Source organism: Notechis scutatus, chromosome 10, assembly GCF_049901735.1.
Source record: "Notechis scutatus isolate UNSWTSFEM ecotype Mainland chromosome 10, rNotScu1.2, whole genome shotgun sequence".
Lineage (NCBI taxonomy): Eukaryota > Metazoa > Chordata > Lepidosauria > Squamata > Elapidae > Notechis > Notechis scutatus.
In genome coordinates this window covers 18,207,233-18,234,420 of record NC_142018.1, presented here as the reverse complement: position 1 = coordinate 18,234,420, position 27,188 = coordinate 18,207,233, and the positions used below count along the sequence as shown (strand labels likewise).

General features: G+C 43.5%; 1 protein-coding gene across 3 annotated transcripts in view; it reads right to left on the bottom strand.

Annotated features, from left to right (window-relative positions):
- Positions 1-27,188, bottom strand: part of KIAA1210 (KIAA1210 ortholog) — a 40,441-nt gene that overhangs the window by 6,795 nt on the left and 6,458 nt on the right. Inside the window, exons 1-9 of one of the 3 annotated variants that reach the window (XM_087972179.1) lie at positions 21,856-22,363; positions 15,089-15,153; positions 12,365-12,539; positions 11,127-11,253; positions 8,623-8,769; positions 7,327-7,392; positions 5,908-6,108; positions 5,143-5,248; positions 1,609-3,189 (exon numbers count right to left, since the gene is read on the bottom strand). In XM_087972179.1, coding sequence (XP_087828305.1) covers positions 1,609-3,189; positions 5,143-5,248; positions 5,908-6,108; positions 7,327-7,392; positions 8,623-8,769; positions 11,127-11,253; positions 12,365-12,539; positions 15,089-15,153; positions 21,856-21,890 — 2,503 coding nt within the window. In that variant the 5' untranslated portion in view covers positions 21,891-22,363. Of the gene's footprint in view, positions 1-1,608; positions 3,190-5,142; positions 5,249-5,907; positions 6,109-7,326; positions 7,393-8,622; positions 8,770-11,126; positions 11,254-12,364; positions 12,540-15,088; positions 15,154-21,855; positions 22,364-27,188 lie in introns of those variants that run through there. The other 2 variants (XM_087972180.1, XM_087972182.1) reach the window with 2 other exon arrangements.

The following is a 27,188-nucleotide window of genomic DNA, read 5'->3' as shown; positions in this document are numbered from 1 at the left end:
CTACCGGTTCTGTGGGCGTGGCTTGATGGGCATGGCTTGGTGGGCATGTCAGGGGAAGGATACTGCCAAATCCCATTCCTTCCCCATCCCACTAACCTGCTTTCCAGCTCCATTCTCCTGTGCAGGGCAACCAAAGAAGAACCAGCCGATCAGCTGGGACTCGGGAGGCAGAGAATAGATGGGGTTGGTGGGGACAGTCAGAGGTGGACTTTGCCGGTTCAATGAACTACTCACAATTTCCGCTATCGCTTCTCCAGAACTAGTCAGAACTTGCTGAATACCACCTCTACTTGGTGGACATGGCTTGGTGGGCGTGGCAGGGGAAGGATACTGCAAAATCCCCGTTCCCTTTCCCACCCCACTAACCTGCTTTCCAGCTCCATTCTCCTGTTGCAGGGCGGCAAAAGGAGACCCAGCCGATCAGCCGGGACTCGGGAGGGGGAGAATAGATGGGGGCGGGGCCAGTCAGAGGTGGCATTTGCTGGATCTCTGAACGACTCAAAATTTCCACTACTGGTTGTCCAGAACTGGTCAGAATCGGATGAATACCACCTCTGGTGCTCCATCACTGGAGGTTTTTAAGAAGAGACTGGTCAGCCCTTTGTCCAAAATGGTATCGTCTCCTGCTTGAACAGGGGGCTTAGACTAGAAGACCTCCAAGGTTAACCCTGTTATTCTATTAAAATTGTGGAGAGATTGATTTTGTTTAGCATGGCAAGCAACCTGATGTAGGGGAAGGAAAAGCAGAGCCTGGGGAAGGAATCAAGAGAGGAAGTAGCCTGGGATCATTGCGTTCCCACAATCGGTCCAAGTTCAACCCTCTCAACTTCTGTTGTTGACTCTTATCCAGCACCAGCTTAGTGCTGACCATAAGTTGACTAGATTCTTGTGTAGAGGCGTGAGCAATAAATCATTTCAACTGGAATTAATGTGAGGCGCTGATTCTTCATGCCTGAGGCCTTCTGCAACAGTGATCCCCAACCTTTTTTACGCCGCGGCCCGGTACCGGCATCAGCTGGGCGCCGCCATCTTTTTGATGAAAAAGTGCTTCCGGTAACCTCACCGGAAGCACTTTTTCATCAAAAAGATCGCGCTCGAGCTTTCGGAATGCTTCCCGCTCACACCTTGCGATCTTTTCCGGTGAAATGGCTTTCTACCGGAAAAGCTCACCGGAAGCGCTGGGCCGCCATCTTTTTGATGAAAACGTGCTTCCGGTGAGCTTTCTACCGGAAAAGCTCACCGGATGAAGCACTTTTTTCATCAAAAAAAGCTCGAACTTTCAAATGGCAGTGCCAGCAAGCCAGCGGCCTGGTAGGACTTGTTCGCGGGACCAGTGGTTGGGGACCCCTGTTCTGCAAAATGGAGACCTTAGGGTATGCTCTGTTACTACAACACCCATCGATTTCCCACTGTACAGCAACTAGAAAAGATTCCCCTTCACCCAAAGAAAATGTGAGGAAAGGAAAAACTGGATCAGATTTGCACAATTCCGTTACTACAGCTGTTATAATGGAAGTTGCATAGCTTAACAATGACCTCTGTGGCATTGGTGACTTCATTTGGTCTACCTTGTTGGCCAACGTCCTCCTCTCTCAACAAGAGAAATACCTGAAGGTTTGCTTGCTTGTGGCTTGATGCCTTCTTCTCCATCTTTGGTCTTCTGCAGCTTGGTGCCTTCTTCTCCATCTTTGGTCTTCTGCAGCTTGGTGCCTTCTTCTCCAGCTTTGGTCTTCTGCAGCTTGGTGCCTTCTTCTCCAGCTTTGGTCTTCTGCAGATTTTTCTCTTGGATGCCGGAGTTTGCAACCAAACCCTTAACACCCGTGGCAAGATTGTGAAGGTTGGCTCCAGAATTTGGTGCCTTGGCTTCAATTTTTACAGAGGATGGTGAAGGAACTGCCAGTGGCGCCAGCTTGGGCGGGTCCCAGTGATGTTCTGTTTGGTACTTTAGCAAAGAAGAAGTTCTCCTTAGTTTCACTCCAAAGGGACTTTCACAGTTTTGGACTTCCTCACTGGAAGAATTCAAGTTGACCCCCGTGTTTCTATTAGCCCTGTCAGATCTTTCAGGAGTGTTTAATCTTTGTGACCCTGCATCTAGCAGAGACACTCCTTCAAACAACTCTGGTTTGACAGGAGATGTTGGAGAATTTCGAGGGCAGGAATTGTCGACGGAGCTTGAATCTCCTGAGAGAGACCTCTGCCAGGCCGGAGCGATGGTGAATCTCACGGGCTTCACAGGAGAAGGCTTTGTCTGGGTCTGGATCATCTCCGTAGCTTTGCTTTCTTCCTCAACGATGACGTTTCCCAGTGGAACTCCAGGAAGGCGAGTTTTGGAAGCAACCTCGGTCGATCCCACAACGGATAATCTTCCAGAAGAAAGACTCCCCAACTCTTGAACAATGCTGTCCGCAGGTAGAAAGCATGGTTTCTTCCCCGCTGCATTCAGAAGCACAGGTCTATCAGGATCAACCTCCAACGTAGACAACGTGCCCTGCAAAGAATCCATTGGCTTCCCAGGGCCTTCAGAAGGCTGAAGTTCCATATCTGAAGGCCTTCTTCCATCTTCATTGACAGCATGCCTGTTCTTCTGCGTTAAGTCCTTTGGGGCATCTGAGGAAGTCTTCAGAGCAGACGAAGAAAGCTGTGGAACGCACAGCACAGGATCCACCTCCAGGGAAGGAGAACTTCCTCCGCAGACAGCTGTATCACATGCTCTGTGTCGGTTCCTGGCAGGTTTCGAAACATTTGCTCGGACCTCCATTCGTTGTGGGCAAGCTATCTGGATATCTTCTGCTTCAAGTTCTTTCCCTGCCTTACTGTTTGGCAGAGGAGAAGGTGATGCACTATGGTGTCCAACGGCTTTGGTCTTCAAGTGGAAAGATTCGGAGTTCTCCGTGACTTCTGGACCACTCTGTGTTTTCTGATCCCAAGTTCCTTTCTTCTCCTTCTTGTCCGTATTCTCTCCTTCTCCATCTTTGATGAGAGAGGATGGTACATTTGGAGGGGGCTCGGTGGAACTCAACTGGAGCTGAGTCTCCAGCAAGTTTTGGGCGTCTGATATCAAGGCAGATGTTCCATCTCCCTGGAGGCCAGTGCTGCAAGAAGAAGGCAATGCTTCGGAGGTTCTGGTCACAGCTGATGCATGGTCAGTCCCATCTTCATTGACGTTTACCCCACGGTGGCTCAACAAGCCTAGATGAGAAAAATGAAGAGAAAAGAAGGTCAAAGGGTTTCCAAAAATTACAAAACTGCATCTCATTTCTTTTGGCCATGTCATGCGGGGGAATTAATTGGAGAAAGCAATTATGTTGGGAAGAGGTACCCTGTTTCTCCAACAATACAGCCTCCCCCAATAGGAAGTCCCAGCATGTTTTATAGGCATGAAATGAAATTAAGCCCCTCCCCCCATATTAAGGCCTATATTAAAACATGCAAAATGGGGGGGAATGGTGGGGGGGGGGCTTGCCATTGGGAAGTACTTTTGTTGCACACCCGGATATGGTGCTGTCTGCGTTGACCCCGATACGAAGTGCCCCACCAACGCCGAGGTCAACATCCAAGCCATCGCCGCCCATCTGCCCGAAGATGCAAGGGGGGGGAAATTAAGTCATCCCCCTAAAAGACGGCCTAGCCATTTTTTCGGGGCTCAAAAAAAAATAAGACCCGGCCTTATTATATGAGAAACACGGTAGCAGGAGAAAGAAACCAGATTGCCAAAATGGCTGGAGACCCTTAAAGCTGATACCAACCGGAGTGTCAGGATTCCAGCAGTTACTCCCAATTAAATCATGAGTCTCGAGCCAAACTTCCAAAACTTCAAAAGGATTTATTGGGATTTAACATGCCCGGCACAGCCTGGGTGTAGCCGACTCTGAGGCACATCATTCATTGTCAGCCTTGACCCTGGTTTTCCCCCCACCCCCTGGGTGTATCATAATTCACATTCTCCAATGGGACACATCCATAGCCAAGAATCATCCATCATGTTCTCCCGTTAGAATTTTGTGTGGCAAAAATTTCAGTCCCCTAGTTACTATCTTTGAAAAACTATTTATGGAATGCACTTTCTGTTTCCAAGCTGCCGCACTGCTCTTTCAAACCTCTTTCCCCCTCCTGCCTTTCTGTTGGCAACTCTAAAAAGACCATGGAAATATTTTATGAGTTGACAGAGAGCATGGAATGACTCAAAGAAGCAGGGAAAGATCAGAAGATGTGGAGAGGCCAGACACATGGAATCACCAAGAGTCAGGCGAGCCTGAATGGGTAACATCATCAGCATCGTCGCTTCCATCACCATCAGCACTATTACCATCATTGTCATCTTCAACATCATCATCATCATCATCACAATCATCACCATCATCACAATCATCACCATCATCTTCATTGTCACCATCTCATTAGCATCTTCATCATCAACATCTTCATCAACATCACCATCATCTTCATCATCAATATCTTTATCAACATCACCATCATCATCTTCAGCAGCAGCAGCAACATCACAATCACCCTCAACATCATCTTCATCATCACCACCATCTTCATCACAATCACCACCATCATCAATATCACAATCATCATCTTCTTCTTCATGGTCACCATCTCATCTTCCTCATCATTAACATCTTCATCAACATCATCATAATTTTCATCATCGCCATCATCTTCATCATCATTAACATCTTCATCTTCAACATCATCATCACCAAAATCATCATCTTCATCATCACCACCATCTTCACCACACCACCACTATCATCATCATCATAATCAACTTCATCATCATCACTGTCACAACTATCATCTTCTTCTTCATTGTCACCATCTCATCACCATCACCACCATTTTCATCATCAACATCATCATCATCATCATCATCATCAGTTTCCACCCTTCAAATCTCAATACAAGAAAGCTCTCTGTTGCCTCCAGAAATATGTATCCCATGCTGGGTATAGGAGATGACCAAGCTGAACATGAGGGTGGGGTCAAATGCATCATCAGCCTGGAGTCTCTATGGCCCCAAAAGAGGCCTAAGTCCTCCCCCCCCCAACTTGAAGTCCATTGACTCTTATCTGGGGCCAATTCTCATCAAACTCTCTCCTGGCTCCTGATTTCCTGCCCTGACACCGTTGGCCTTACCTTCCCAACTTTTCCTCTGACCAGCAGTTTCATCGAGGATTTTCAAGGGGCTCCTTTTCTCTTCCCCTGGCTCCAGAAGTAGCTGCTCCTCCAACATCTGCTCCACCTGATGTGACAGAGGTGACCTGTTTAGTGGCCGGTACAACTTAACCCACCATAATTCCAACCTCAATTATGCTCATAAGTCAAAGACCAATCCAGTTGCGATTTCCAAGGAGAAACAAAAGTAATTGTGGTTTTTTCTTCTTTGATCAAAACAGACAAGTTAACCATCTCTACTAACTCCATCAATTTTTGCAGCCATTCATCTGTGGCGGGGATCAAAACATCCTTCCATTTTGGGGCATAAAGTAGTCTTGTGACCATCACTAATTAAGTCTCTAACTCTCTCTCTTTCTTTTTCCCTGAAGGACCTTGTCCTTAGTGGTGCTTTTCAAATTTTTTACCACCGGTTCTGTGGACGTGGCTTGGCGGGCGTGCTTTGCCGGTGCACAGAGAATTTGCTACTAACCTTCTCCTGCAATCCTGCACTCCCCCTGTGTCTTAAACAGCCAATGCACTGCAATCCGCTGTGCTGCGCGAAGCAATGAGGTTGAAAACCAGGAAATAAAGGTTAATATATAGCTGGAGGCAGGTGGGAGGGGCCAGCAGCTGATTGTCAGAGCAAACTGATTCACTCATAGCTGATCGTCGGAGCTATCAGCTCGGCTGAATTGGTCTAAACCGGTAGAATGCCACCACTGCTTGTCCCAAACAGCTACTCACAGGAGAAGGGTGAGTCTTCTTCGCGAAGCCCTTCTGCTTCCGTGGGTTCATTGCAATCCTGTGCCTGGCCGCCGAGGTGTCCAGGCAGGCCTGGGGAGAAGCCAGGGTGTCGAAATCAACCGGAATCCCGTGGCCGAAGGGCGAGAGGGGACACACCGGAGAAAAGGAGCCGCGATGCTTAGAAGGAGACTCCAAAGTGACCTACAGAAGAAGACATGACAACGTACTTCAGCTCCCATCTACGTTCTACATGCCATGCTTTTAAACTTTTAATATATGTTTTTCGTTAGCCTCTTTCTTCTTGCTCATAATCCGGTGGTCCTCGGGTTACGATTGCAATCGAGCCCAAAATGTACATCGCTAAGTGAAAGCGAGTTTGGTTAAGCGAGTTTGCCCCATTCTTTCCCACCAGAGTTGTCAAGGGAACCACTGCAGTTGTTGAGTTAGCCACATGAGATCGGTACTACTGCAAAATGGTTCGGTTGAGAGCGGGACTGATGGGGGTAGATTGCAGGGGGACGCACCGAAATATAATTTTATCATATTTTATCTCTATCTTAAATGATTGCGTGGTATTCCATTTTTTAGTTTAGTTTAGTTTAGTTTATTGTCATTGCACCTCATACAATGAAATTAAATACCATCTTCAATGTACATTATGACCGTGAAAATAAACACAAACACACCTCCTTCACATTCTATACATTGAACCGAAAACCCACAACACTGCACCAACACTGCACTATACAGTAGAATTCAAAAGAGCTGCTGCCCTGGGATAGAACCTGTTTTTCAGCCTATTTGTGCTTGTTTTTAATATTCTGTACCGTCTGCCAGATGGTAATAGTTAAAAAAAAAAAAGGGTGCCCAGAATGAGATGGATTTTTGAGAATGTTTTGAACTTTCTTAAGGCAGTGGGAGCTATAAAGCTCTTCCAAAGAGGGGAGAGAGCAACCAATGATGTTAACCCAGTGATGTTAACCCTCTGGAGCACTGTCCTATCTGTCACTGTGCAATTGGCAAATCATACACAGGTGTAGTAAGTAAAGATATGCTTTATGGTGCGGTGGTAGAAGGTCACCAGCAGTTTTTTCATTCAGTTGTTGTTTCCTGAGAAGTCTCAGGTAGTATAATCATCATACTTTTCATCTTAGATTACATTTTATTCCAGTTTCATTTTAAATCGCATTTTATCCAATTCCATTTTTAAATCGCTTTTATCAAATTTCAGTAAGAATTTGTCTCTGGAACTCTGCACTTTGCTATGGCCCAAGGGCTAATCCATCAATTAATCAATAAAACTTAACTGTAGCAAGAAAGATCATAAAACAGGGCAAAACTCACTTTAGCAACAGAAATTCTAGGCTCAATTAATGTCATACGTGGAGGAATACCTGTATGTACCTGGCTGATATTTACCTGATTGTCTTCGCCGTCTGCCTCATCTGAACTCAAAGAGCTGCAGAGCTGGATAGGGTTGGAAGGCTGCAAGGTAGAAGAGAGAGGGAGAAAATTAAGGCAAATAAGAAACAGGATTTTGGGGAACCTACCAAATGGCATATATTCTGACCCCATAAAGCTCATTCAACATTAGGTTACTCAATTCCACCCTATCCAAAACTAACAAAGGGAGGAAAGAAACACGATCTTTTTTCTCCTACTTCCTAAGCACTCGGCTTTGAAAGAGCTACAGGAATAATAATTTTTTCATTATTATTTTATTTCTTGGCTTGAAGGACTTTTACCACAAAAAGAAGGAAATCACTCAGACAGCAATGAACTATGCAAGACTATCCAAATAATGATTAAAGAAAGATGACTGAAGGGAAAATAAATAAATAAACACAACGAGTATTTTGCTTGTCTGCCAAAAAGTAGGCTGATCTCATGAGACAATCCTTTAAGCTTTCATTAAAATGGAGGAAAAAAACAACCTCCTAATAATCTTACTTTCCAATTCCTACTGATTTCTTCTCTATACACGGGAGGCTAAAACATACAATGAACAGTTGCAGGAACTGGGCCTGGCTAGTTTAGGGAAGAGAAGGACCAGGGGAGACAGGATAGCGGTCTTCCAATACTTGAGGGGCTGCCACAGAGAGGAGGAAGGGATCAAGCTATTTTCCAAGGCTAGACACGGAATAATGGATGGAAACTGACCAAGGAGAGATTCAACCTGGAAATAAGGAGGAATTTTCTGACGGTGAGAGCTATCAACCTATGAAAAAAAAGTTGCCTTTGGAAGTTGTGGGAGCTTCTCCTTCCTTCCCCCTTCCTTCTTTCCTTCCTTCTTTTATTTTTTATTTTATTTATTTATTTGATTTGTCAGTCATTTACAAGATGATAGGTATAAGTATAAACATGAGTAAGAATACAGGAAATAGGTATGGATAAATGGGGGTAATAGGACAGGGACGGTAGGCATGATGGTGCACTTATGCACGCCCCTTACAGACCTCTTAGGAAGGGGCTGAGGTCAGTAGTGGATAGTTTGAGGTTAAAGGAGTGAGGGTTAGAGGATGTAGCTACAGAGTCAGGTAGTGCATTCCAGGCGTTGACCACTATGTTGCTGAAGTCGTACTTTCTGCAATCGAGTTTGAAGCGGTTTACATTGAGTTTGAGTCACTAAACAACGGTTGCAATTTGAGGACTAGCTGTATTTTAGCAGAGCTGTTCTCTGTGACCTCTCGGCTAAGAAATTTCACCGGATCATACCTGAGTTGCAGAAGATGCCAAAACATCGTGGATGGTGGAGATGTCTAGCAGGCTTCTGGGCAAAACATCATCATCTGAAACAGCGTTTAGATCATCCATCCTTTCGCAGGTGCAAATTACAGGTGGAGACTCAAGGCAGAGATTTTGCTACAACAGGAAGTGTAGAAGGTGGAAATTACTTTTTTTTTAATGACAACAAAAGAAGAGGATTTAAAAACAAAACAAAACCTCTTGTTTCTATTGTTTATGGATGAATTGGGCTGAAGGAGTCAAATATCAAGCCAAATGTCAAGATTGCTAGCTTTGGGAGAAAATTATTCCTGGAAATACAGCTTCCTTAGCCAGATCAGTTGGGCTTTTTATTACAATCAGCTTGTTGTTGAAAATAGCATTGAAACGTTTAACTCATATCGTTTGGGCTTGTCGTACAGCTAGGGCTAAATTCAAGAATTGTAATCCTCGACGTAACCTAATCCTCTCTCTGGGCTGCCACAGAGAGGAAGGGGTCAAGCTATTTTCCAAGGCACCTGAAAGCCAGACAAGGAACAATGGATAGAAACTGAACAAGGAGAGATTCAACCTGGAAATAAAGGAGACATTTTCTGACAGTGAGAACAATCAACCCATGGAACAGAAGTTACCCTCCGATGTTGTGGGAGCTTCATCCCTGGAGGCTTTCAAGAAGAGACTGGACTGCCATGGGTCAGAAATGGTGTAGGGTCTCCTGCTTGGGCAGGGGGTTGGACTAGATGACCTACAAGATCCCTACCAACTCTGTTAATCTAATAAAAAAACTAAGATGATTAGGGGACTGGAGGCTAAAAGATATGATGAACAGTTGCAGGAACTGGGCCTGGCTAGTCTAGGGAAGAGAAGGACCAGGGGAGACAGGAGAGCATCTTCCAATATTTGAGGGGGCTGCCACAAGCTATTTTCCAAGGCATCTGAAGGCCAGATAAGGAATAATGGATGGAAACTGAACAAGGAGAGAGTCAATCTAGAAATAAAGGAGAAACTTTCTGACAGTGAGAATAATCAACCCATGGAACAGAAGTTGCCTTTGGAAGTTGTGGGAGCTTCATCACTTGAAGAGATTCATCAATCTCTTCAAGAAGAGATTGGACCGCCATTTGTCAGAAATGGTGTAGGGTCTCCCGCTTGGGTGGGGGGTGGACTAGATTATCTATAAGGTCCCTTCCAATTCTGATTATCTGTTATATGTTACGACCGCAATTGAACTCAAAATGACTGCTGCTAAGTGAGACATTTATGAAAGAGTTTTGCCCTGTTTTATGACCTTTCTTGCCACAGTTGTTAAGCGAATCATTGCGATTGTTAAATTAGCCACATCGTTTTTAAGTGAATTTGGCTTCCCCATGGATTTGGGCTTGTCAGAAGGTTGCCAAAGGAGATCATATGACCACTGCAACTGTCATAAATATGGGTCAGTGGCCAAGTGGCTGAATTTTGATCAAGTGACCATAGGAAGGTTGCAATTGTTTTAAATGTGAAAAGTGGTCATAAGTCCCTTTAGATGGTCGATAAACATGTTAGTCAAGGCCCACCTGTACAGCTTCCTTAGCCAGCTTTACCTCACATTACAATCACCTTCTGGTTGGAAACGGCGGTTCCAAAATTGAAACCTTGAACTCATATAGTTTGGGCTTGTCCTACTGCCAGACCTAAGGCTGAAATTCAAGAATTGTGTAAGTTTAGAGCCGTCGCTTCTCTTTATGGAGGCTGTCATGCCCCTGTCAGAGTGTGGAGCCAAGGAGGAAGACGGACAACTGACAGGGAGTGGGAGTGTGGCTCCGTTGGCTGTAGAGGAAACTGAGGAAGGGCAAAGTCTGCCTGGGCAAAGCAGGGAAGAGGTAGAACAAGGGAGAGAAAGTTCAGAGGAAGACCAAGGCCCATCCTCTCTTCATCCTTGGGCACGCAGGGAGGAACGGAGAAGGGAGCAACGTGGGTTGCGTGGCTTACGGGGGAGGAAAGGGCCCTGATTCCCTTCATTAGTCATAGCTGGGAAGAGAGTTTAAAAGAGATGCAAGCTGAGAGAGGCATCTGCTGGGAATAAATGTGAGTTTATCTTGTGTTGACTTTGGTTATCTGTGTTCCTGGCATCCTCCCAACCGTGTTGAGTTATTGCCTTGCCTTCACATCTGGAATTCCTTCTCTTGCCCTGCCAGACTAATTATCTTATCTTGCCTTGATTAGACTTATAGTTACAGTTTTTGTTGACCATGTTTTGGACTTGATTCTCTGCAGCCAAAGGCTCTTCCTGGGAGAGTTTTTCTCCAGCCCCAAAGATAACCAGGACATTGGGGGCAAAGTTGGCGCTAATAAAGGGACTCCTACTGATTATCTGACTGTGTTGCCTTTGTGCCACGCCCCTTTGGGTCATCACAGAGGGATACGCTCATGTGAGTTTTTTGAGGCTTATGTTTAGGCCCAAATGGTTTCCTGCACAAGAGGGATTAGGATTCCCAAGAAATTAACCCTCTCACCTCGAAATTCTTCACCTTCCCAGGGAAATTCTCCTGCAAGGATGCATCTCCAACCACGTCACACAATACTTCGAAAGGGAACTTGTCATCCTGCAGTAAAGTGTGGGTCCTCGTGCCTCCATTGAACCTGAAAGTTAAAATTAAATTAAATATATATTATATAGTATATATTAAATTATAAAACCCGGTAACTTTTTTGGTGGTGAAAAAATTATATTATATTATTATATATTATCTATTATATTATCTATTGTATTATATATAATATATTATACATAATATATAAAATTATATATAATATATATTAAATTAAATTAAATATATATTGTATCGTATATATTAAATTATAAGATCCGGTAACTTTTTTGGTGGCGAAAAAATTATATTATATTATTATATATTATCTATTATATTATCTATTGTATTATATATAATATATATTAAATTAAATTAAATATATATTGTATCGTATATATCAAATTATAAGATCCGTAACTTTTTGGTGGAAAAATTATATTATATTATTATATATTATCTATTATATTATCTATTGTATTATATATAATATATTTTACATAATATATTAAATTATATATAATATATATTAAATTAAATTAAAAATATTTTGTATCGTATATATTAAATTATAAGACCGGTAACTTTTTTGGTGCGAAAAATTATATTATATTATTATATATTATCTATTATATTATCTATTGTATTATATATAATATATTATACATAATATATTAAATTATATATAATATATATTAAATTAAATTAAATATATATTGTATCGTATATATTAAATTATAAGACCCGGTAACTTTTTTGGTGGGTCTTATTTACGGGGAAACAGGGGCAGTCATAATTCAAGGACTACCTGCACAATGCAGTGTACTGTAGTACAATACGCACACATGCACCAACACACATGTGGCCATTTAAGCCAACAACGCGCACCCCCCCCCCCCGACACCGCTAATTAGCCCCATCTGGATGGGTTTTTCAGGAAAGGGGGCAGCCCAACTTCGTCTCTTTTGCAAGTGAAACCATCCCGAGGGAAAGCGTTTGGCCGCTTGAAACTGTAGGGGAGGCACGCTTGCAAAAGGGAAAGAGGAAATTCCTTGAATTCCAAAACCCAGCAGTGAGATTCGTTTGTGGCACCAAGAGGAGCGACCAAGGGCTCCCTTGCTGCGGGCTGTTGGAGGGACGCCAAGGGAAGCAGGAAAGCTCACTCGGTTTCCCCAGGCGAATGGAGCAAGATGGAGTCCAGTGGAGGAGAGTCGCCGCCACCGCTGGGGTCCTGGCTTGGCTTTCGCTTCGCCTCTTCTGGGGAGGACGGGAGGTCTCTCCCCTTCTTTTTCTTGGCAAAGAAGTTTCTGAAGGTCTGGAATTTGGATTTTTTCTTCCCTGTGCAAAAACAAAACAAAACTCACCAGCTTTGACTGGTGTGATAGCCGTAGCCCTTAGACTTATATACCGCTTCACGGTGCTTTCACAGCCCTCTCTAAGCGGTTTACAGAGTCAGCCTCTTGCTCCCAACGATCTGGGTCCTCATTTTACAACCTTGGAAGGATGGAAAGCTGAGTCCACCGTGAGCCAGTGAGACTCGAACTCTTGGCAGGGAGCAGAGTCAGCCTGCAATGCTGCATCATTAACTTATATGCCACTACAACTTCCTTCCTTCCTTCCTTCCTTTCCTTCCTTCCTTCCCTCCTTCCTTCCTTCCTTCCTTTCCTTCTTCCTTCCTTCCTTCCTTCCTTCCAGTGAGACTCCTTCCTTCCTTTCCTTCTTCCTTCCTTCCTTCCTTCTTCCCTCAACTTCCTTCCTTCCTTCCTTCCTTCTTCCTTCCTTCCTTCCTTCCTTTCCTTCTTCCTTCCTTCCTTCCTTCCTTCCTTCCTTCCTTCCTTCCTTCCTTTCCTTCTTCCTTCCTTCCTTCCTTCCCTCCCTCCTTCCTTCCTTCCTTCCTTTCCTTCTTCCTTCCTTCCTATAGAGATACAGATTAACACATCTGGAAGGGATCTTGTAGGACTCTACACCATTTTTGGCAGACGGCAGTCCAGTCTCTTCTCTTCATAGCCGTCTCTAAGGGGTTTACAACATCACCATATTGTCCCCAACAATCTGGGTCCTTGTTTTACCCAGTTCATAAGGATGGAAGGCTGAGTCAACTTTGAGCCTGGTAAGATTCGAACTGCTGAACTGCCGAAGTACTGAAGTCAGCAGGATTAGCCTGCAGTAATGCGTTCTAACCACTGTGCCAACACAAGCCAGCAACGACAGCAAATCCAGCTTTCTTGGTATACCAAGGTTGTGATTTTTCCCCTTTTTTTTCTTTTTGGATTACTGAAATGCATTTCGGAGCTCCTTGGAAAATTAACCTCAAAGGGTGCTGAGTTTGGTTGAATTTTTTTGTAGATGTTTCATTACCAAACTAGAGAATGTCATGAGTGCTGGAAGGGAGGGGGTGTAGTGGTGGAGGAGGAGGAAGAGGAGGAGGGAAGGAAGAGGAGGAGGAAGAGGAGGAGGAGGAGAGGAAGGGGAAGGAAAAAGGGGAGGAGAGGAAGGGGAGAAGAAGGAAGAGAAGTGTGGGGTCCTTGGTGCTTTCTGAGCTTGGTTGCTTCCTTTCAGACATTTCATTACCGAACTAGGTAACATCATCAGTGCTACTAAGGCATGGCGTTTCCTTTCACTTTGGATTGAGCTGCCAATATTCTCTTTTACCAAAACTGACCCAGCGTTTCTGGGCTGCGTGTCTGCCGCACAGAGAGAAAGCTTGCGACCCTTTGAGGGCCCCCCCCCGTGCCAAAGGCAAGCCAGCTTCGTGCGTGAGGCGGCCGACGCCTGTGGCTTGTGGAGACATCCTGAGATGGGGCCGAGGCCGGCTCTGAAGGGACTGTAGCCCATTCTTTGCCTCCGCCAGAGACCAGCCACGGAGTCCCTTCTCACAGCTGGGGGGGGAGGGGGGGACTCCTTTGCAACAAAAGACAAACAAAGCCTCCTTTAAGGGGGACTTTTGTCTCCTCCTTTCTGCAAATCAGATTTTTTTAAAAATCCCCAACCCCCCCTCCCCGCCTCCCTTTGCCCAAAAACTCTGGTGCCAGGGGAGGAGGGTGCGAACAAGACTGTGACACCACCATTCGCTGCAGGCGGCGTGTCCATTCGGGAGACACAAACAACAGAATGACTACCTGTTTTTCCCTCTGCTGCGTTGGAGAGAATGCGGGTGCCAGAGAGGCAATTAGCACAACTTTGGTGGGTGGGCCACCCAGAGTAGTGGATTGAATTGGAGCATTTTCTGCATTAGGGTTATGCAAATTCTTTGTGTGTCCAAAAACACTTGGCCAATAAAGAATTCCATTCCATTCCGTTCCATTCCGTTCCTTATTCCATTTCATATTATATTTTATCCTATTCTATTCTATTCCTTATTCCATTTCATATTCTCTTCTTTATAGTCTACATTCTACCTACTCTATTCTATCCTACTCTATTCGCAAGATAAAATCAAGCACCATACAAGCATGCATATTAATGGTAAAATTATGTTTAATTAAATGTGATAAATATTATCATTATTATTGTTATTTGTATCAAAATGAATGACACTCAGGTGCCACGCTGTTTGTGTATTGATACTGGTGTATATTTTAAAAAAAGAAAGAAAAAGAAAGAAGAAAGAAAGAAAGAAAGAAAGAAAGAAAGAAAGAAAGAAAGAAAGAAAGAAAGAAAGAGAAAAAAAAAAAAAGAAAGAAAGAAGAAAGAAAGAAAGACAGACAGAAGAAAGAAAGAAGAAAGAAAGAAAGAAAGAAAGAAAGAAAGAAAGAAAGAAAGAAAGAAAGAAAGAAAGAAAGAGAAATAAAAAAGAGAAAGAAAGAAAGAAAGAGAGAAAGAAAGAAAGAAAGAAAGAAAGAAAGAAAGAAAGAAAGAAAGAAAGAAAGAACTTTTTAAGAACTCACCTGCAGACGCGTCGGTCCCTTCCTCGCCTTCCAGTGTCTCTGGTGTGGTCATCGCGATGCAGTTCCTAAATTTCCACGCAAAGGAAGCAGGGAAGGCATTTATCCAGGGGGGTCACGATCCACTGGATTCATCCCACAACCAACACCACAGAAGCTCCTCTGGGGAGCCCCCAGGATGCTGGAGCGCTTCTCAAAGCCTCCCGTTCTACTATGGCTCAAACTGGAAAACTCTCCTTGCTTTGCGGAAAGGCTTTTCAGGAAGTCAGGATCAAGGTTTACAGGAGAGGCAAGAAACCATTAAAAGGCTGCGTGCTTTTTTTATTATTATTATTTTATTTTAACACCGCTGGAGGAAAGAAACTCACAGGCCCAACCCTAAATATGTTTTTTCCGGCTGAAAAGGAGACTTCAGACAGGCATCCATCCAGGAAGCCCTAGCCTGAAGTTGACTCAGTCCCAAACTGTGGCTTGGGAATATTTTTAAGGGGAAGGCTCTTCTAGTCCTTAGTGTTTTTGATAAGAAAACAAAGAGTCACTGCATGGGTGTTTCTAACCAAATGTGACTTTTTAAAATTAAAATTAAAATTAGAGGTTTCAAGCAGAGGTGGTATTCAGCTGGTTCGGACCAGTTCTGGAGAACCGGAAGCGGAAATTTTGAGTGGTTCGGAGAACCGGCCAATCCCACCTCTGACTGGCCCCGCCAACCCCATCTATTCTCCGCCTCCCATTGAGTCCCAGCTGATTTTGACTGGGTTTTCTTTTGTTGCCCTGCAGAGGAGAACAGAGCTGGAAAGCAGGTTAGTGGGGTGGGGAGGGAAGGGAAGGGGGATTTTTCAGTATCCTTCCCTTACCATTCCCACCAAGCCATGCCCATCAAGCAGAGATGGTATTCAGCCAGTTCGGACCAGTTCTGGAGAACCGGTAGTGGAAATGTTGAGTGGTTTGGGGAATCGGCAAATCCCGCCTCTGACTGGCCCCGCCCCCATCTATTCTCTGCCTCCCGAGTCCCAGCTGATTGGCTGGGCCTTCTTTGGTTGCCCTGCACAGGAGAACGGAGCTGGAAAGCAGGTTAGTAGGGTGGGGAGGGAATGGGATTTTGCAATAACCTTCCCCTGCCATGCCCACCAAGCCACATCCACAGAACTAGGAATAAAAAAAATTGAATCCCACCAGTGGGTTTCAAGCAATCACTTAACGACCGCTGGCAAAAAAAATCAGGTGCAGCCAAAGGTCGGCTTGCTTAATGGCTAGCAAGACTTGCCACTGTAATTTCAGACTATATTTTGCTACCATGAGAGGACGCGGTGGCTCCGTGGCTAAGACACTGAGCTTGTTGATCAGAAAGGTCGGCAGTTCGGCAGTTCGAATCCCTAGCGCTGCGTAACGGAGTGAGCAACCGTTACTGGTTCCAGCTTCTGCCAACCTAGCAGTTCTAAACCATGTAAAAATGAAAGAAGAAAAATAGGGACCCCTTTGGTGGGAAGGGAACCGCGTTCCGTGCAGTCCTGCCGGCCACATGACCACGGAGACGTCTTCGGACAGCGCTGGCTCTTTCGGCTCTTGTAACGGAGATGAGCAGCGCCCCCTAGAGCCGGAAACGACTAGCACGTATGTGCGAGGGGAACCTTTTTACTTTTATGGGAAAGTCACCAATTCCACCTTGGCGCGAAGGTGGCTTTTGCTCTTTATTTTTGAAGACAACTGCCCAATCCAAGAGAAATTTGGCCGAGTGGAGGAAAGACGACAGTAGGGACAGTGGGAGTCCCTTCATTGTACCATGAAACACAAGGAAGGGCGGGGCTTTTATTAACATTTGAGCCACCTGAAAAGGGAATCCCCCCCTTAGCAGTGTCCATAAAACAATTCCTAACAGGAAACATCTGCTCTGTGGATTGTCTTCTGCCCCTCTGAAAGCAACCCAGAAGGGAATTCTTTGGGCATATTTACCCAAGCCAAAGAGAACAGAGGGCAGGCTACATTTCTGCCTTAGTAAGACCACCCCTAACTGCATCCAGTTTTGGTCACCACACTATAAAAAGGATGTTGAGACTCCAGAAAGAGTGCAGAGAAGAGCAACCAGAATGATGAGGGGACTGGAGGCTAAAAGATACGATGAACTGTTGCAAGAACTGGGCCTGGCTAGTCTAGGAAAGAGAAGGACCAGGGGAGACAGGATGGCAGTCTTCCAATATTTGAGGGGCTGCCACAGAGAGGAAAGGGGTCAACCTATTTTCCAAAGCACCCAAAGGCCGGACAAGGAATAATGGATGGAAACTGATCAAGAGGAGATTCAATCTGGAAATAAAGAGGAATTTTCTGACACTGAGAACAATCAACCCATGGAACAGAAGTTGCCTTCAGAAGTCGTGGGAGCTTCATCACTGGAGGCTTTCAAGAAGAGATTGGACTGCCATCTGTCAGAAATATACCATTCCAGACAAATGGTTGTCCAATCTCTTCTTAAAAACTTCCAGTGTTGGAGCATTCACAATTTCTGGTGGCAAGTTGTTCCACTGTTTAAATGTTCTCACTATCAGGAAATTCCTCCTTAGTTCTAGGTTGCTTCTCTCCTTGATTAGTTTCCACCCATTGCTTCTTGTCCTACATCAGGTGCTTTGGAGAATAGTTTGACTACCTCTTCTTTGGGGCAGCCCCTGAGATATTGGAACACTGCTATCATATCACCCCCTAGTCCTTCTTTTCTTTCTTTCTTTCTGTCTATCTTTCTGTCTATCTATCTATCTATCTATCTATCTATCTATCTATCTATCTATCATCATCTCTCTCCCTCCCTACCTTATCTATCTACCTACCTACGTACCCTATCTGTCTGTCTGTCTGTCTAAATATAAATGCAAACATACATGTATACCTGTATTTATAAATCTCTCTCTCTCTCTCTCTCTTTCTCATCTCCCTCCCTCCCTACATTATCTGTCTGTCTGTCTGTCTGTCATCTATCTATCTATCATCTCTCTCCCTCCCTCCCTACATTATCTGTCTGTCTGTCTGTCTATCATCTATCTATCTATCTATCTATCTATCTATCTATCTATCTATCTATCTATCTATCTATCTATCATCTCTCTCCCTCCCTCCCTCCCTACATTATCTATCTATCTGTCTGTCTGTTTATCTATCTATCATCTATCTACCTCATCTCCTTGACATTGTAGACACATTATTTTATTCTTTTCCATCTTCTGTCTTGCATTTATACATATATTATCTTTAAACAGTTCAATGTTTTTCAAAAAAAAAAAAAAAAGCACAACCCAACAGGATGGGACAAATGCCATTTTCGTGCTGAGCAGGTCACACTCAGCGCAAGTCAATTATTTTAAAGGCAGCCAACCCACTAAATCACAACACAGCCAAGTGTAGGCTCTATGTGTCACACACACACCTTGTGATTTCTACAGCAGGATTTGTTAGCCAAACACAACGAAGGAGGAAACGGCATCCCTCTCTGCTTTATTTCAGGAAGTGTGGTGTGGAAGTGTGCAAACCAAACCAACTCGGGTTTTCATGCAACGTGTGGGATGATTGTCTCTACTGCTTGCTCTTAAGGCTCTGAACTGCAGTTGTGACACAAGCTGGATCAGGGATCTCCAAAGTTGGCAACTTTAAGACATGTGGACTTCCAACTCCCAGAATTCCCCAGCCAGCATGGCTGGCTGGGGAATTCTGGGAGTTGAAGTCCACACATCTCAAAGTTGCCAAGTTTGATTTCTTTTGCGATTTCACCTTTTTATTATTCCCAACATTTTTTTAACATATAATAACCGCAGCAAGGATAGCATTAGCTCAATGTTGGAAGGGAGATCAGATGCCAACAGATAATTTGATCATCCAGAAGATCTATGACTGCACGGAAATGCATCAACTCACCCAAAAGTTAAAAGATAAGGAAGACTCAAAATATTTTACAGTTTGGGAAAACTGGTATAATTGGATAAAGGATAGAAACCTGTGAGTAAACAGATAGGCAAGGGAAAATATGAAGAGGTCATGCTAGGAGTATATACCACCTATAGGAACTAAGTATTGGAAAACTGTTTTGATATAATCACACCATCTAAGCAATTAGATATGTTTATGTTTTTACGTTGATTAGTTATGTATAACTTTCTAGTTTCATATTTTATGAAATGTTTTGTATTATCTATATATTTTTTAATGTTTAATAAAGTTTATTTTTAAAATTAAAATAAAATAAAATAAAATAAAGTTGCCAAGTTTGAAGACCCCTGAGCTAGATGGTGGAGAAAGTGTCGTGTGTGGGCTAAGTGTTATTTCTTGCCCGTCCTACAACACCGCAAGAAACCCCATGTCCATGTTTAGGACTTCACAAACATTGGACCCAATGTGTTTCTAATTCACTCCCCACGCTGTCCCAACTCCACCTCTGAACAGCACTCAGCCTGGCAACCCCCTTGTTTCTCTAAAAATTTTTTTTCAAAAAGCAAGAACGATTTCCCTTCTCCAGCCCACCCCTCTCATTTCCTCTCCACCACCAACCCCCCCTCCCACAAATGCAGGATATGGTATCATACTTCTGGAAGCGGATCAGAGAGGCCTGCTGAAAAATGCTTGGCGTTTTTCAAATAGCTCGCCGAGACGCAGCAGCGCTCGGAGAATTACATTTCAATTGGTTTGGAAGGGGAAGGGGCATCTTAAAGAGGGGTGGCGGGTGGCGGAAGGCAATGTGGAGAGATTAAATTTCCCTCCCTTGATTTATTTGAGTCCAAGTGGATTCAATACAGATGTTCTGTGGGCAAGGAATTCAATCTGCAAGGCGCCCTTAAGTTGAGTTGCCAGAAGGGTCTCTTTCTCTCTCTAACACAGGTAACAGATAATCAGAGTTGGAAGGGGCCTTGTAGGTCATCTAGTCCTACCCCCTGCCCAAGCAGGAGACCCTACACCATTTTGGACAGATGGGAGTCCAGTCTCGTCTTTAAAGTCTCAAGTGATGGTGCTCCCACAAATTCCAAGGGCAAGGTGTTGCATTAGTTGATTGTTCTCACTGTCAGAAAGTTTCTCCTTATTTCTAGGTTGAATCTCTCCTTGTTCAATTTCCATCTATTATTCCTCGTCTGGCCTTTGGGTGCTTTGGAAAATAGCTTGAACCACCACCACCCTCCTCTCTGGGGCAGCTCCTCAAATATTGGAAGACTGCTATCCTGTCTCCACTGGTCCTTCTCCTCCCTACACTAGCCATGCCCAGTTCCTGCAACTGTTCTTCGTATGTTTTAGTCTCCAGTCCCCTCATCATCCTGGTTGCTCTTCTCTGCACTTTTTCTAGAGTCTCAACATCTTTTTTATGGTGTGGTGACCAAAACTGAATGAAGTTTTAGGTGTAGCCTTACTAAGGTTTTATAGAGTGGTATTAGTACCTCCAGATGGCTGTCCAATTTCTTTTTAATAATCTCCAGCGATGGTGCACCCACAACTTCTGGTGGCAAGTCATTCCACTGGTTAATTGTTCTTCCTATCTCCCTACTGCAGCTTCTATCGAGTCCCAACTAATTCAGTAGGTTCTATTGACAATGCTAAGCTGATTTTTTTCACCATCATAAAGGTTTGCTTTGAAAACAATGTTCTCACAGCCACGACTCTTTTGGGTCCCGCTGACTGAAGATGGATAATTTTATCAAAAGCTGATTTGGGGAAGCTAAGCTGGGTTCAACCTGATTAGTATATGGATGGAGAACTTTCCGAAAATATATAACTGTACACCAAAGTAGTATTAAAGATATCCCAGAATGAAGATGTCCTGCACCACCAGAAATTGTAGATTAGTGTTTTGCAAACTTGGCAACTGAAAAATGTGGGAACTTCCACTCCCCAAATTCCCCAGACAGCATAGGGGATTTTTTGTGATTGTATGTTCCAGTCCTGTCCAGTTGTGAAACCTCCTCCACTTCATTCAACCCAAGGCTTCATAAAACAGTTTTTCTGACTTGATTTCTTATCACAAGCTCACCGTGGTCTCTTTCCAAAATCCCACAAAGGATAGAAACTCCAAAGCTTTCTTATACTCAAGCATCCTTCTTTCTGAATGTCCATGCCTCCTGAATGCGAGGGAATCCCATTCTAATCCATTACTAATCCATTACGAATCACTAATCAATTGCAATCATAAACCGGTTCAGTATCTGAAAAATTCGAATCACTAATCAATTGCAATCATAAACCGGTTCAGTATCTGAAAAAATTCGAATCACTAATCAATTGCAATCATAAACCGGTTCAGTATCTGAAAAAATTCAAATCACTAATCAATTGCAATCATAAACCGGTTCAGTATCTGAAAAAATTCGAATCACTAATCAATTGCAATCATAAACCGGTTCAGTATCTGAAAAATTCTTGGTTGCCCAACTATGAAGCTCTCTGGACTCTCCTTCTTTCTAATAAATCAGCAGACAATTGTGATGTTCCTGATCAATATCACCCCCCTTTTTTTTAATTGAATGACACTTCAAGAAAAGCAACAAGTTTTATTAGCAAACTCCTCAAATTGAAGCGTGCTTTCCTTCCAAAAGGCATCTCAAGATCTGCAGGGGGTTGCTTGCAGGTTTACAACAACCCCCCAAAACTATTTACTACGAAAGGAGAGAGGTTGTAACAAGGAACGCATTGTGGGAGTAAGCGTAAAGTAAGGAGTTGTGTTTTGCTTTCCAGCATCCGCTAAACGCGGGCTCTCTTTGGAAGGAAGAGGAAGGAAGGAAAAAGCAAGAAAGCGTAAATGAAAATCCACTTACTTGTTCGTCTTCAGGCAGTTGTAAAAACCTGCCATGATCTTTTATACGGATCTTACAGCCGCTCAATCCACAAATATTTGAGGGTTCATCTTGCAGGCAGAACTGGGTCTCCCTGCCCCCATCTGAGCTGCTTAACCGAACACTGAGAAAATCTACACTTGCCAATTTCCCAATGCAACCACAAAGATACAACAGCCGGTTTGCTGATACAATGTAGGTTTTGCAGAATTGTTCCCAACACTGGTACGAACTGTTAACTCCCCTCTTTTTCCTGTCTTGTTCTCTCTCTCTCTCTCTCCCCCTCCCACTCTTTCGCTCTTTCTCTTTTCCTCTCACTTCTCTCTCTCTCTCTCTCCCTTCTTTCCCTCTCCCCACTCTTTCCTCCCTTTCTCTGTCTCTTCTGTCTCTTCTTTCTCTCTCCTCTCTCTCTTTCTCCCACCCACTCTCTCTTTCCCTCTCTTCTCTTTCTCTCTCCCTTCTTTCTCTCTCTCCACTCTTTCCTCTCTTTCTCTCCTCTTTCTCTCTCTTCTCTCCCTTCTTTCTCTCTCTCTCTCTCTCCTTTCTCTTTCTCCCTCCCACTCTCTCTTTCCCTCCTCTTTCTCTCCCTTCTTTCTCTCTCTCTCTTCTCTCTTTCTCACCTCTCTTTCTCTCCTCTCTTGCTTCTCTCTCTTTCTCTCCTCCCTCCCTCCTCTCTCTTCTCCCCTTTTTCTCTCTTTTCTCTCCCTCCCTCTCTCTCTCTTTCCAGCTCAACCAAACCACAGCATCTTAGCTCCAAATCTTAAACCATTGCTCTCTTTTGGGCAGCGATAACAAGAGGCTCCGGACAAAAAAAAAAAAAAAAGGAACTGTCCCATCTCCCTGAGAAATTTTATTTTTTATTTTTTTATTTTAAAAGGATAGTTTTAATCATTCCAGATAAACATTTGGAACGAGTGAGGGAACTAAAAGCATCTGCGTCAACAGTTTATCAGGAAGAATATCAAATTGTTCCTTTTGGCAAGGAGAAATGCCAACACGCCTCAAAACTGTTGCAACATATATATATTTTCTGACTGGGCTTCCCACCAGTTCAACCAATCCGTTTTTCTTCCTGTGGCCAGCAACATCCGATGGCCAGTCATTTTCGTGTTTCTTATTTTGCTTCCTTTTTTTTTTTATTTGAACTTTTGCAGAAGTTGGGCAGATCTGTCTAATTCTATGTGCTGGTTTGACTCAGAGAGGGAGAAAGCATTCACATCAGAAATACGTGAGAAACGTGGTTCACCCAATCTAGCAACCTTATCATTTTTTAATTAATCGGGATTTGCCATTAATTCACACCATTTCACCGTTTTCTCCCTGGGACAAGCCTGCAAGTTAAACCTTTTGTGACAAGCAAAATCACCGGGGAAGCCAGATTCACTTAACAACCATGTTAAGTCGTAAAAGGAGGCACTTAACAAATGTCTCGATTAGCGACAGAAATTTTAGGCTCATTTGAAGTCGTATATCGACCTGTATCTGCACTGAGAATATTTTTTTCTATCTGTAATTAAAGCATTTTTTTTTCCTGAAAGCAGAGATCCAATGCTTACTGTTTTGCAAAATTACATCCAATTTTAATAATCATTAATTTCTGGAACTCTGCACTTTGATATGTCCTAATAAACTAATCAATAAATAAAAGTATGTACTCAAAGTTAATTTTTGGTCTCACTCAAATAACTTTTACAGATCCAAAATACAGGTTGTTTGGATGGGGTTCAGTGTATGTGTTGAACACAGTCCTGGCAGCTTGAATAAACCATGATTTGTGGTCAAATCTCAGCCTTTGGATTATCTTTGATTTGAGAGAGAGGCCTGATCAGACAATGCAATTCTGTGTGGTGTAAACTGCATTCAGCCAAAACCTGAACTCGTAAATCTTTGGGTTAATCCATTTTTAAAGCCAGCCATCTCAACAAGCATTGGAGGTAAACAACCTCCAGAATAAAAGTGTATCAGGAATACCAGATTTAAATGCAAGCATTAAAATCTAAGAAAGAAAGAAAGAAAGAAGAAAGAAAAGAAAAGAAAGAAAGAAAGAAAAAAGAAAAGAAAAGAAAAGAAAAAAAAAGAAAAAAGAAAGAAAGAAAGAAAGAAAGAAAGAAAGAAAGAAAGAAAGAAAGAAAGAAAGAAAGAAAGAAAGAAAATGAAAATTAGGATTGCCATAACTCATAACCCATAAACACACGATTAAGTCTTTTGTTCTGAAGAACATCTGCAGATTCATTGGCTAACCCTACCTGATTCATTTCCAATTAAGCAAGTTCAAACAAACCAACATTCCTGTTTGCTTGGTGCTGATGCGCCAATATCCCGCAGTGCATACTTTGCCACTGTAATTCATGACATTTTTAGGCATGATTTGTTGACATAACAGTTTTTAGATACTTTCACTGTAATGTAATCTGAGAGGCTTTCCCACTTAAAATAATTTCTGTGTTTACATTACGGTTTAATATAGGCTGCATCCTAGATCTCATTTACAATAGAATAGAGCTGAAAGGGACTTTGAAGGTCTTCTAGTCCAGCTCAAGCAGGAGAACCTATACCATCTCACACAAGTGACTGTCCAGCCTCTTCTTAAAAACCTCGTAGTTGTTAGACTGTTTTGCAAATGTATTTTAACTCTGTCTGAAATTTTATTTTGTTTATTATCAGTGCTGGTCACACACCATAAATTGAAATTTGACTTGAGGTGACAGTTTAATAAAAGTCCTCTGGATGTAGGAGGCCTAAGAAAGCTTCAATGGTGCTACTATCACTTTGCACAAAGGAGTAAGGAAATTATTACAGGCAGTCCTTGACTTAACTACAACTGAGCTCAAAATTTACGTTGCTAAGAGAGACACGTGTGGAGTGAATTTTGTCCTGTTTTACAACCTTGCTTGCCCCAGTTGTTAAACGAATCCTTGCCATGTTAAATTTGTAACATGGTTGCTAAGTAAATCTGGCTTGCCCATGGATTTTGCTTCTCAGAAGGTTGGAATACGATTCTGAGGGGGAGATTGAGCAGCTGACAGGGAGTGGGAGTGTGGCTCCGGTGGCTGTGGAAGAAACGGGGGAAGGGCACAGTCCGGCTGGGCCTTCAGAGGAAGACCCAGGGCCACCCCCTCTTCATCCTAGGGCATGCAGGGAGGAACGGAGAAGGGAGCAACGTGGCTTACGGGAGAGAAAAAGGCCCTGATCCCTTTCATTAGTTGCAGCTGGGAGTACAGGATATAAGAAGGGTGTTTGCACATAGCACCTTGCTGGAAGCAAAGCGTGCATTATCTTTGTGCATTATCTTTGCTTATCTGGGTTTTGGCATCCTCCCAGCTGTGGGTGCTGCATTATCGTTTGGAAGTCTGCAATTTATTATCCTGCCTGTTGTGTTCATTATTTCAGCATGGTTTGTGTTGGTTTTTTTAATATGTAATTTATCTGTACTTTGGGTTCGGACTGCATTTCTTCCCTTTGTAGACGGTTTTTTTGGAACAGTTTGATCTCCAGCCAAAGATAACTGGACGTTGGGGGCCAAGTTGGAGGCATTAAAGGGAATTTACCTATTTTTGTGACTTTGTTGCTTTTGTGCCATGCCCTGGGTCATCACAGAAGGTCACAAAATGGGATCACACCACCCTGGGACACTGTGACTGTCATAAATATGAGTCCATTGCCAACTGTCTGAATTCTGATCACGTGAACAATGCAATGGTCATGTTGGAAGAAATATCATTTCTGGGTTCAGTTCCAAGTGGGGGAGAAGACCCAAGAAACATGGAGGTTGTTTGAAAGATGGTTTAATGGTGGATAGGACCACCTGGCTTGGAGCTCCAAAGTGGAAAGGATGATCACATGCTTCAAGATGTTGAGTGAAGGAAAAAGAAGGGGCAAAATCCCGAGACCCTTAGTTATCTACCCTCTGTTGGGCCTCACCTTAGTATTTCCCATTCCTGTGTAAGAAATGCATCCCATTGGCTGTCACACTCCCAGGGGCGGGGTCTTAGCTGGACCACATGGCTTCACCTGAGTGCTGGCTGATGCAATCTTCCCAGGCCAGGTGGTGAGATGGGTAGAGGCCTTTGTTATGTAAGTGGCCCGCCCATTAACAAAGGTGGGAGAGGGCGGTTGAGCTTCTGCTTCTGAGGTGAGTTTCTGCTTCGGAGTTTCTACTTCTCTTTTTTAGGGGGAAATATTCTGCCTTTTTAATATTTCCTAAGATATTTCATTTTTCTAGGAGAGGGGTAGGCGCTAACTTCCTACAGTCATCCGTGTGAAAAACGGTCGTAAGTCGCTTTTTTTCAGCGCCGTGACTTCGAACGGCCACTGAACAAACCGTTGTTAGTTGAGGACTACCTCAGGAATATCTGGCATATTCTCTCTGGGAGGAGAAAAACAATTTTTAAGATTAGCAGCCACACACACACCCCCAAGGGCAAAGGAAATCCTTTTAAAGGTGGTGGTGGGTGGAAAGTATTTTCATCCGAAACATATACTGTTAAAATCTTGAGTTTGCAAAAAAAAAAAAAAATGTATTATGTAAAAGGACCAGCACAATAACCTTCTCTGGAATTACATTTCCTCCCTAAGAAGAGAGAGAGAGAGAGAGAGAGAAAGAGAGAGAGGGGGAGGGAGGGAGAGAGAGGCAAGTTCAGGCAAAGCCAAAATCATCAACTCCTTCAAGTCTTCGGAGAGGCAGGCTACAAACTCTACCTGTGAGCTACACACACCATACATTCCCTGGTGGCCAATTTCGTTTCCCCCTTAACCAGGTTGAAACAAGCCACTTTTCTCTTCCCCTATGATTTGTAGAGGGAGCCACAAAAGGCTGAGTGTTCACCCTACCTCGTACTCACTGAACCAGGTTTTATATACCACTCCGAGTATGTAAACTCCCTTGGGCTGAGTTTACCTGTAGTACAAATTAAATTCCTGGATGGCTTGATGATGCAATGTTTCAATCCGGTTGAGCTGAGCTGACAGGACTGGACTGTTTTGGAATTAGAAGAGCTGCAAAAGGTAGAAATTGAGTAACATGGAGAGAGAATAAGGTGTCCTATAAGGATGGACCGAAGGGGAGCCCAAACGAGGGCCAGAAGGTCAGAGGTCTCCAAACATGGCAAACTTTAAGACTTGTGGGCTTCAACTCCCAGAATTCTGGGAGTTGAAGTCCACAAGTCCATAAGATAGATAGATAGATAGATAGATAGATAGATAGATAGATAGATAGATAGATAGATAGATAGATAGATGATGGATAGGTGGATAGATAGATGGATAGATACATATAGATGATAGATATAGATAGATGGATAGATGGGATGGATGGA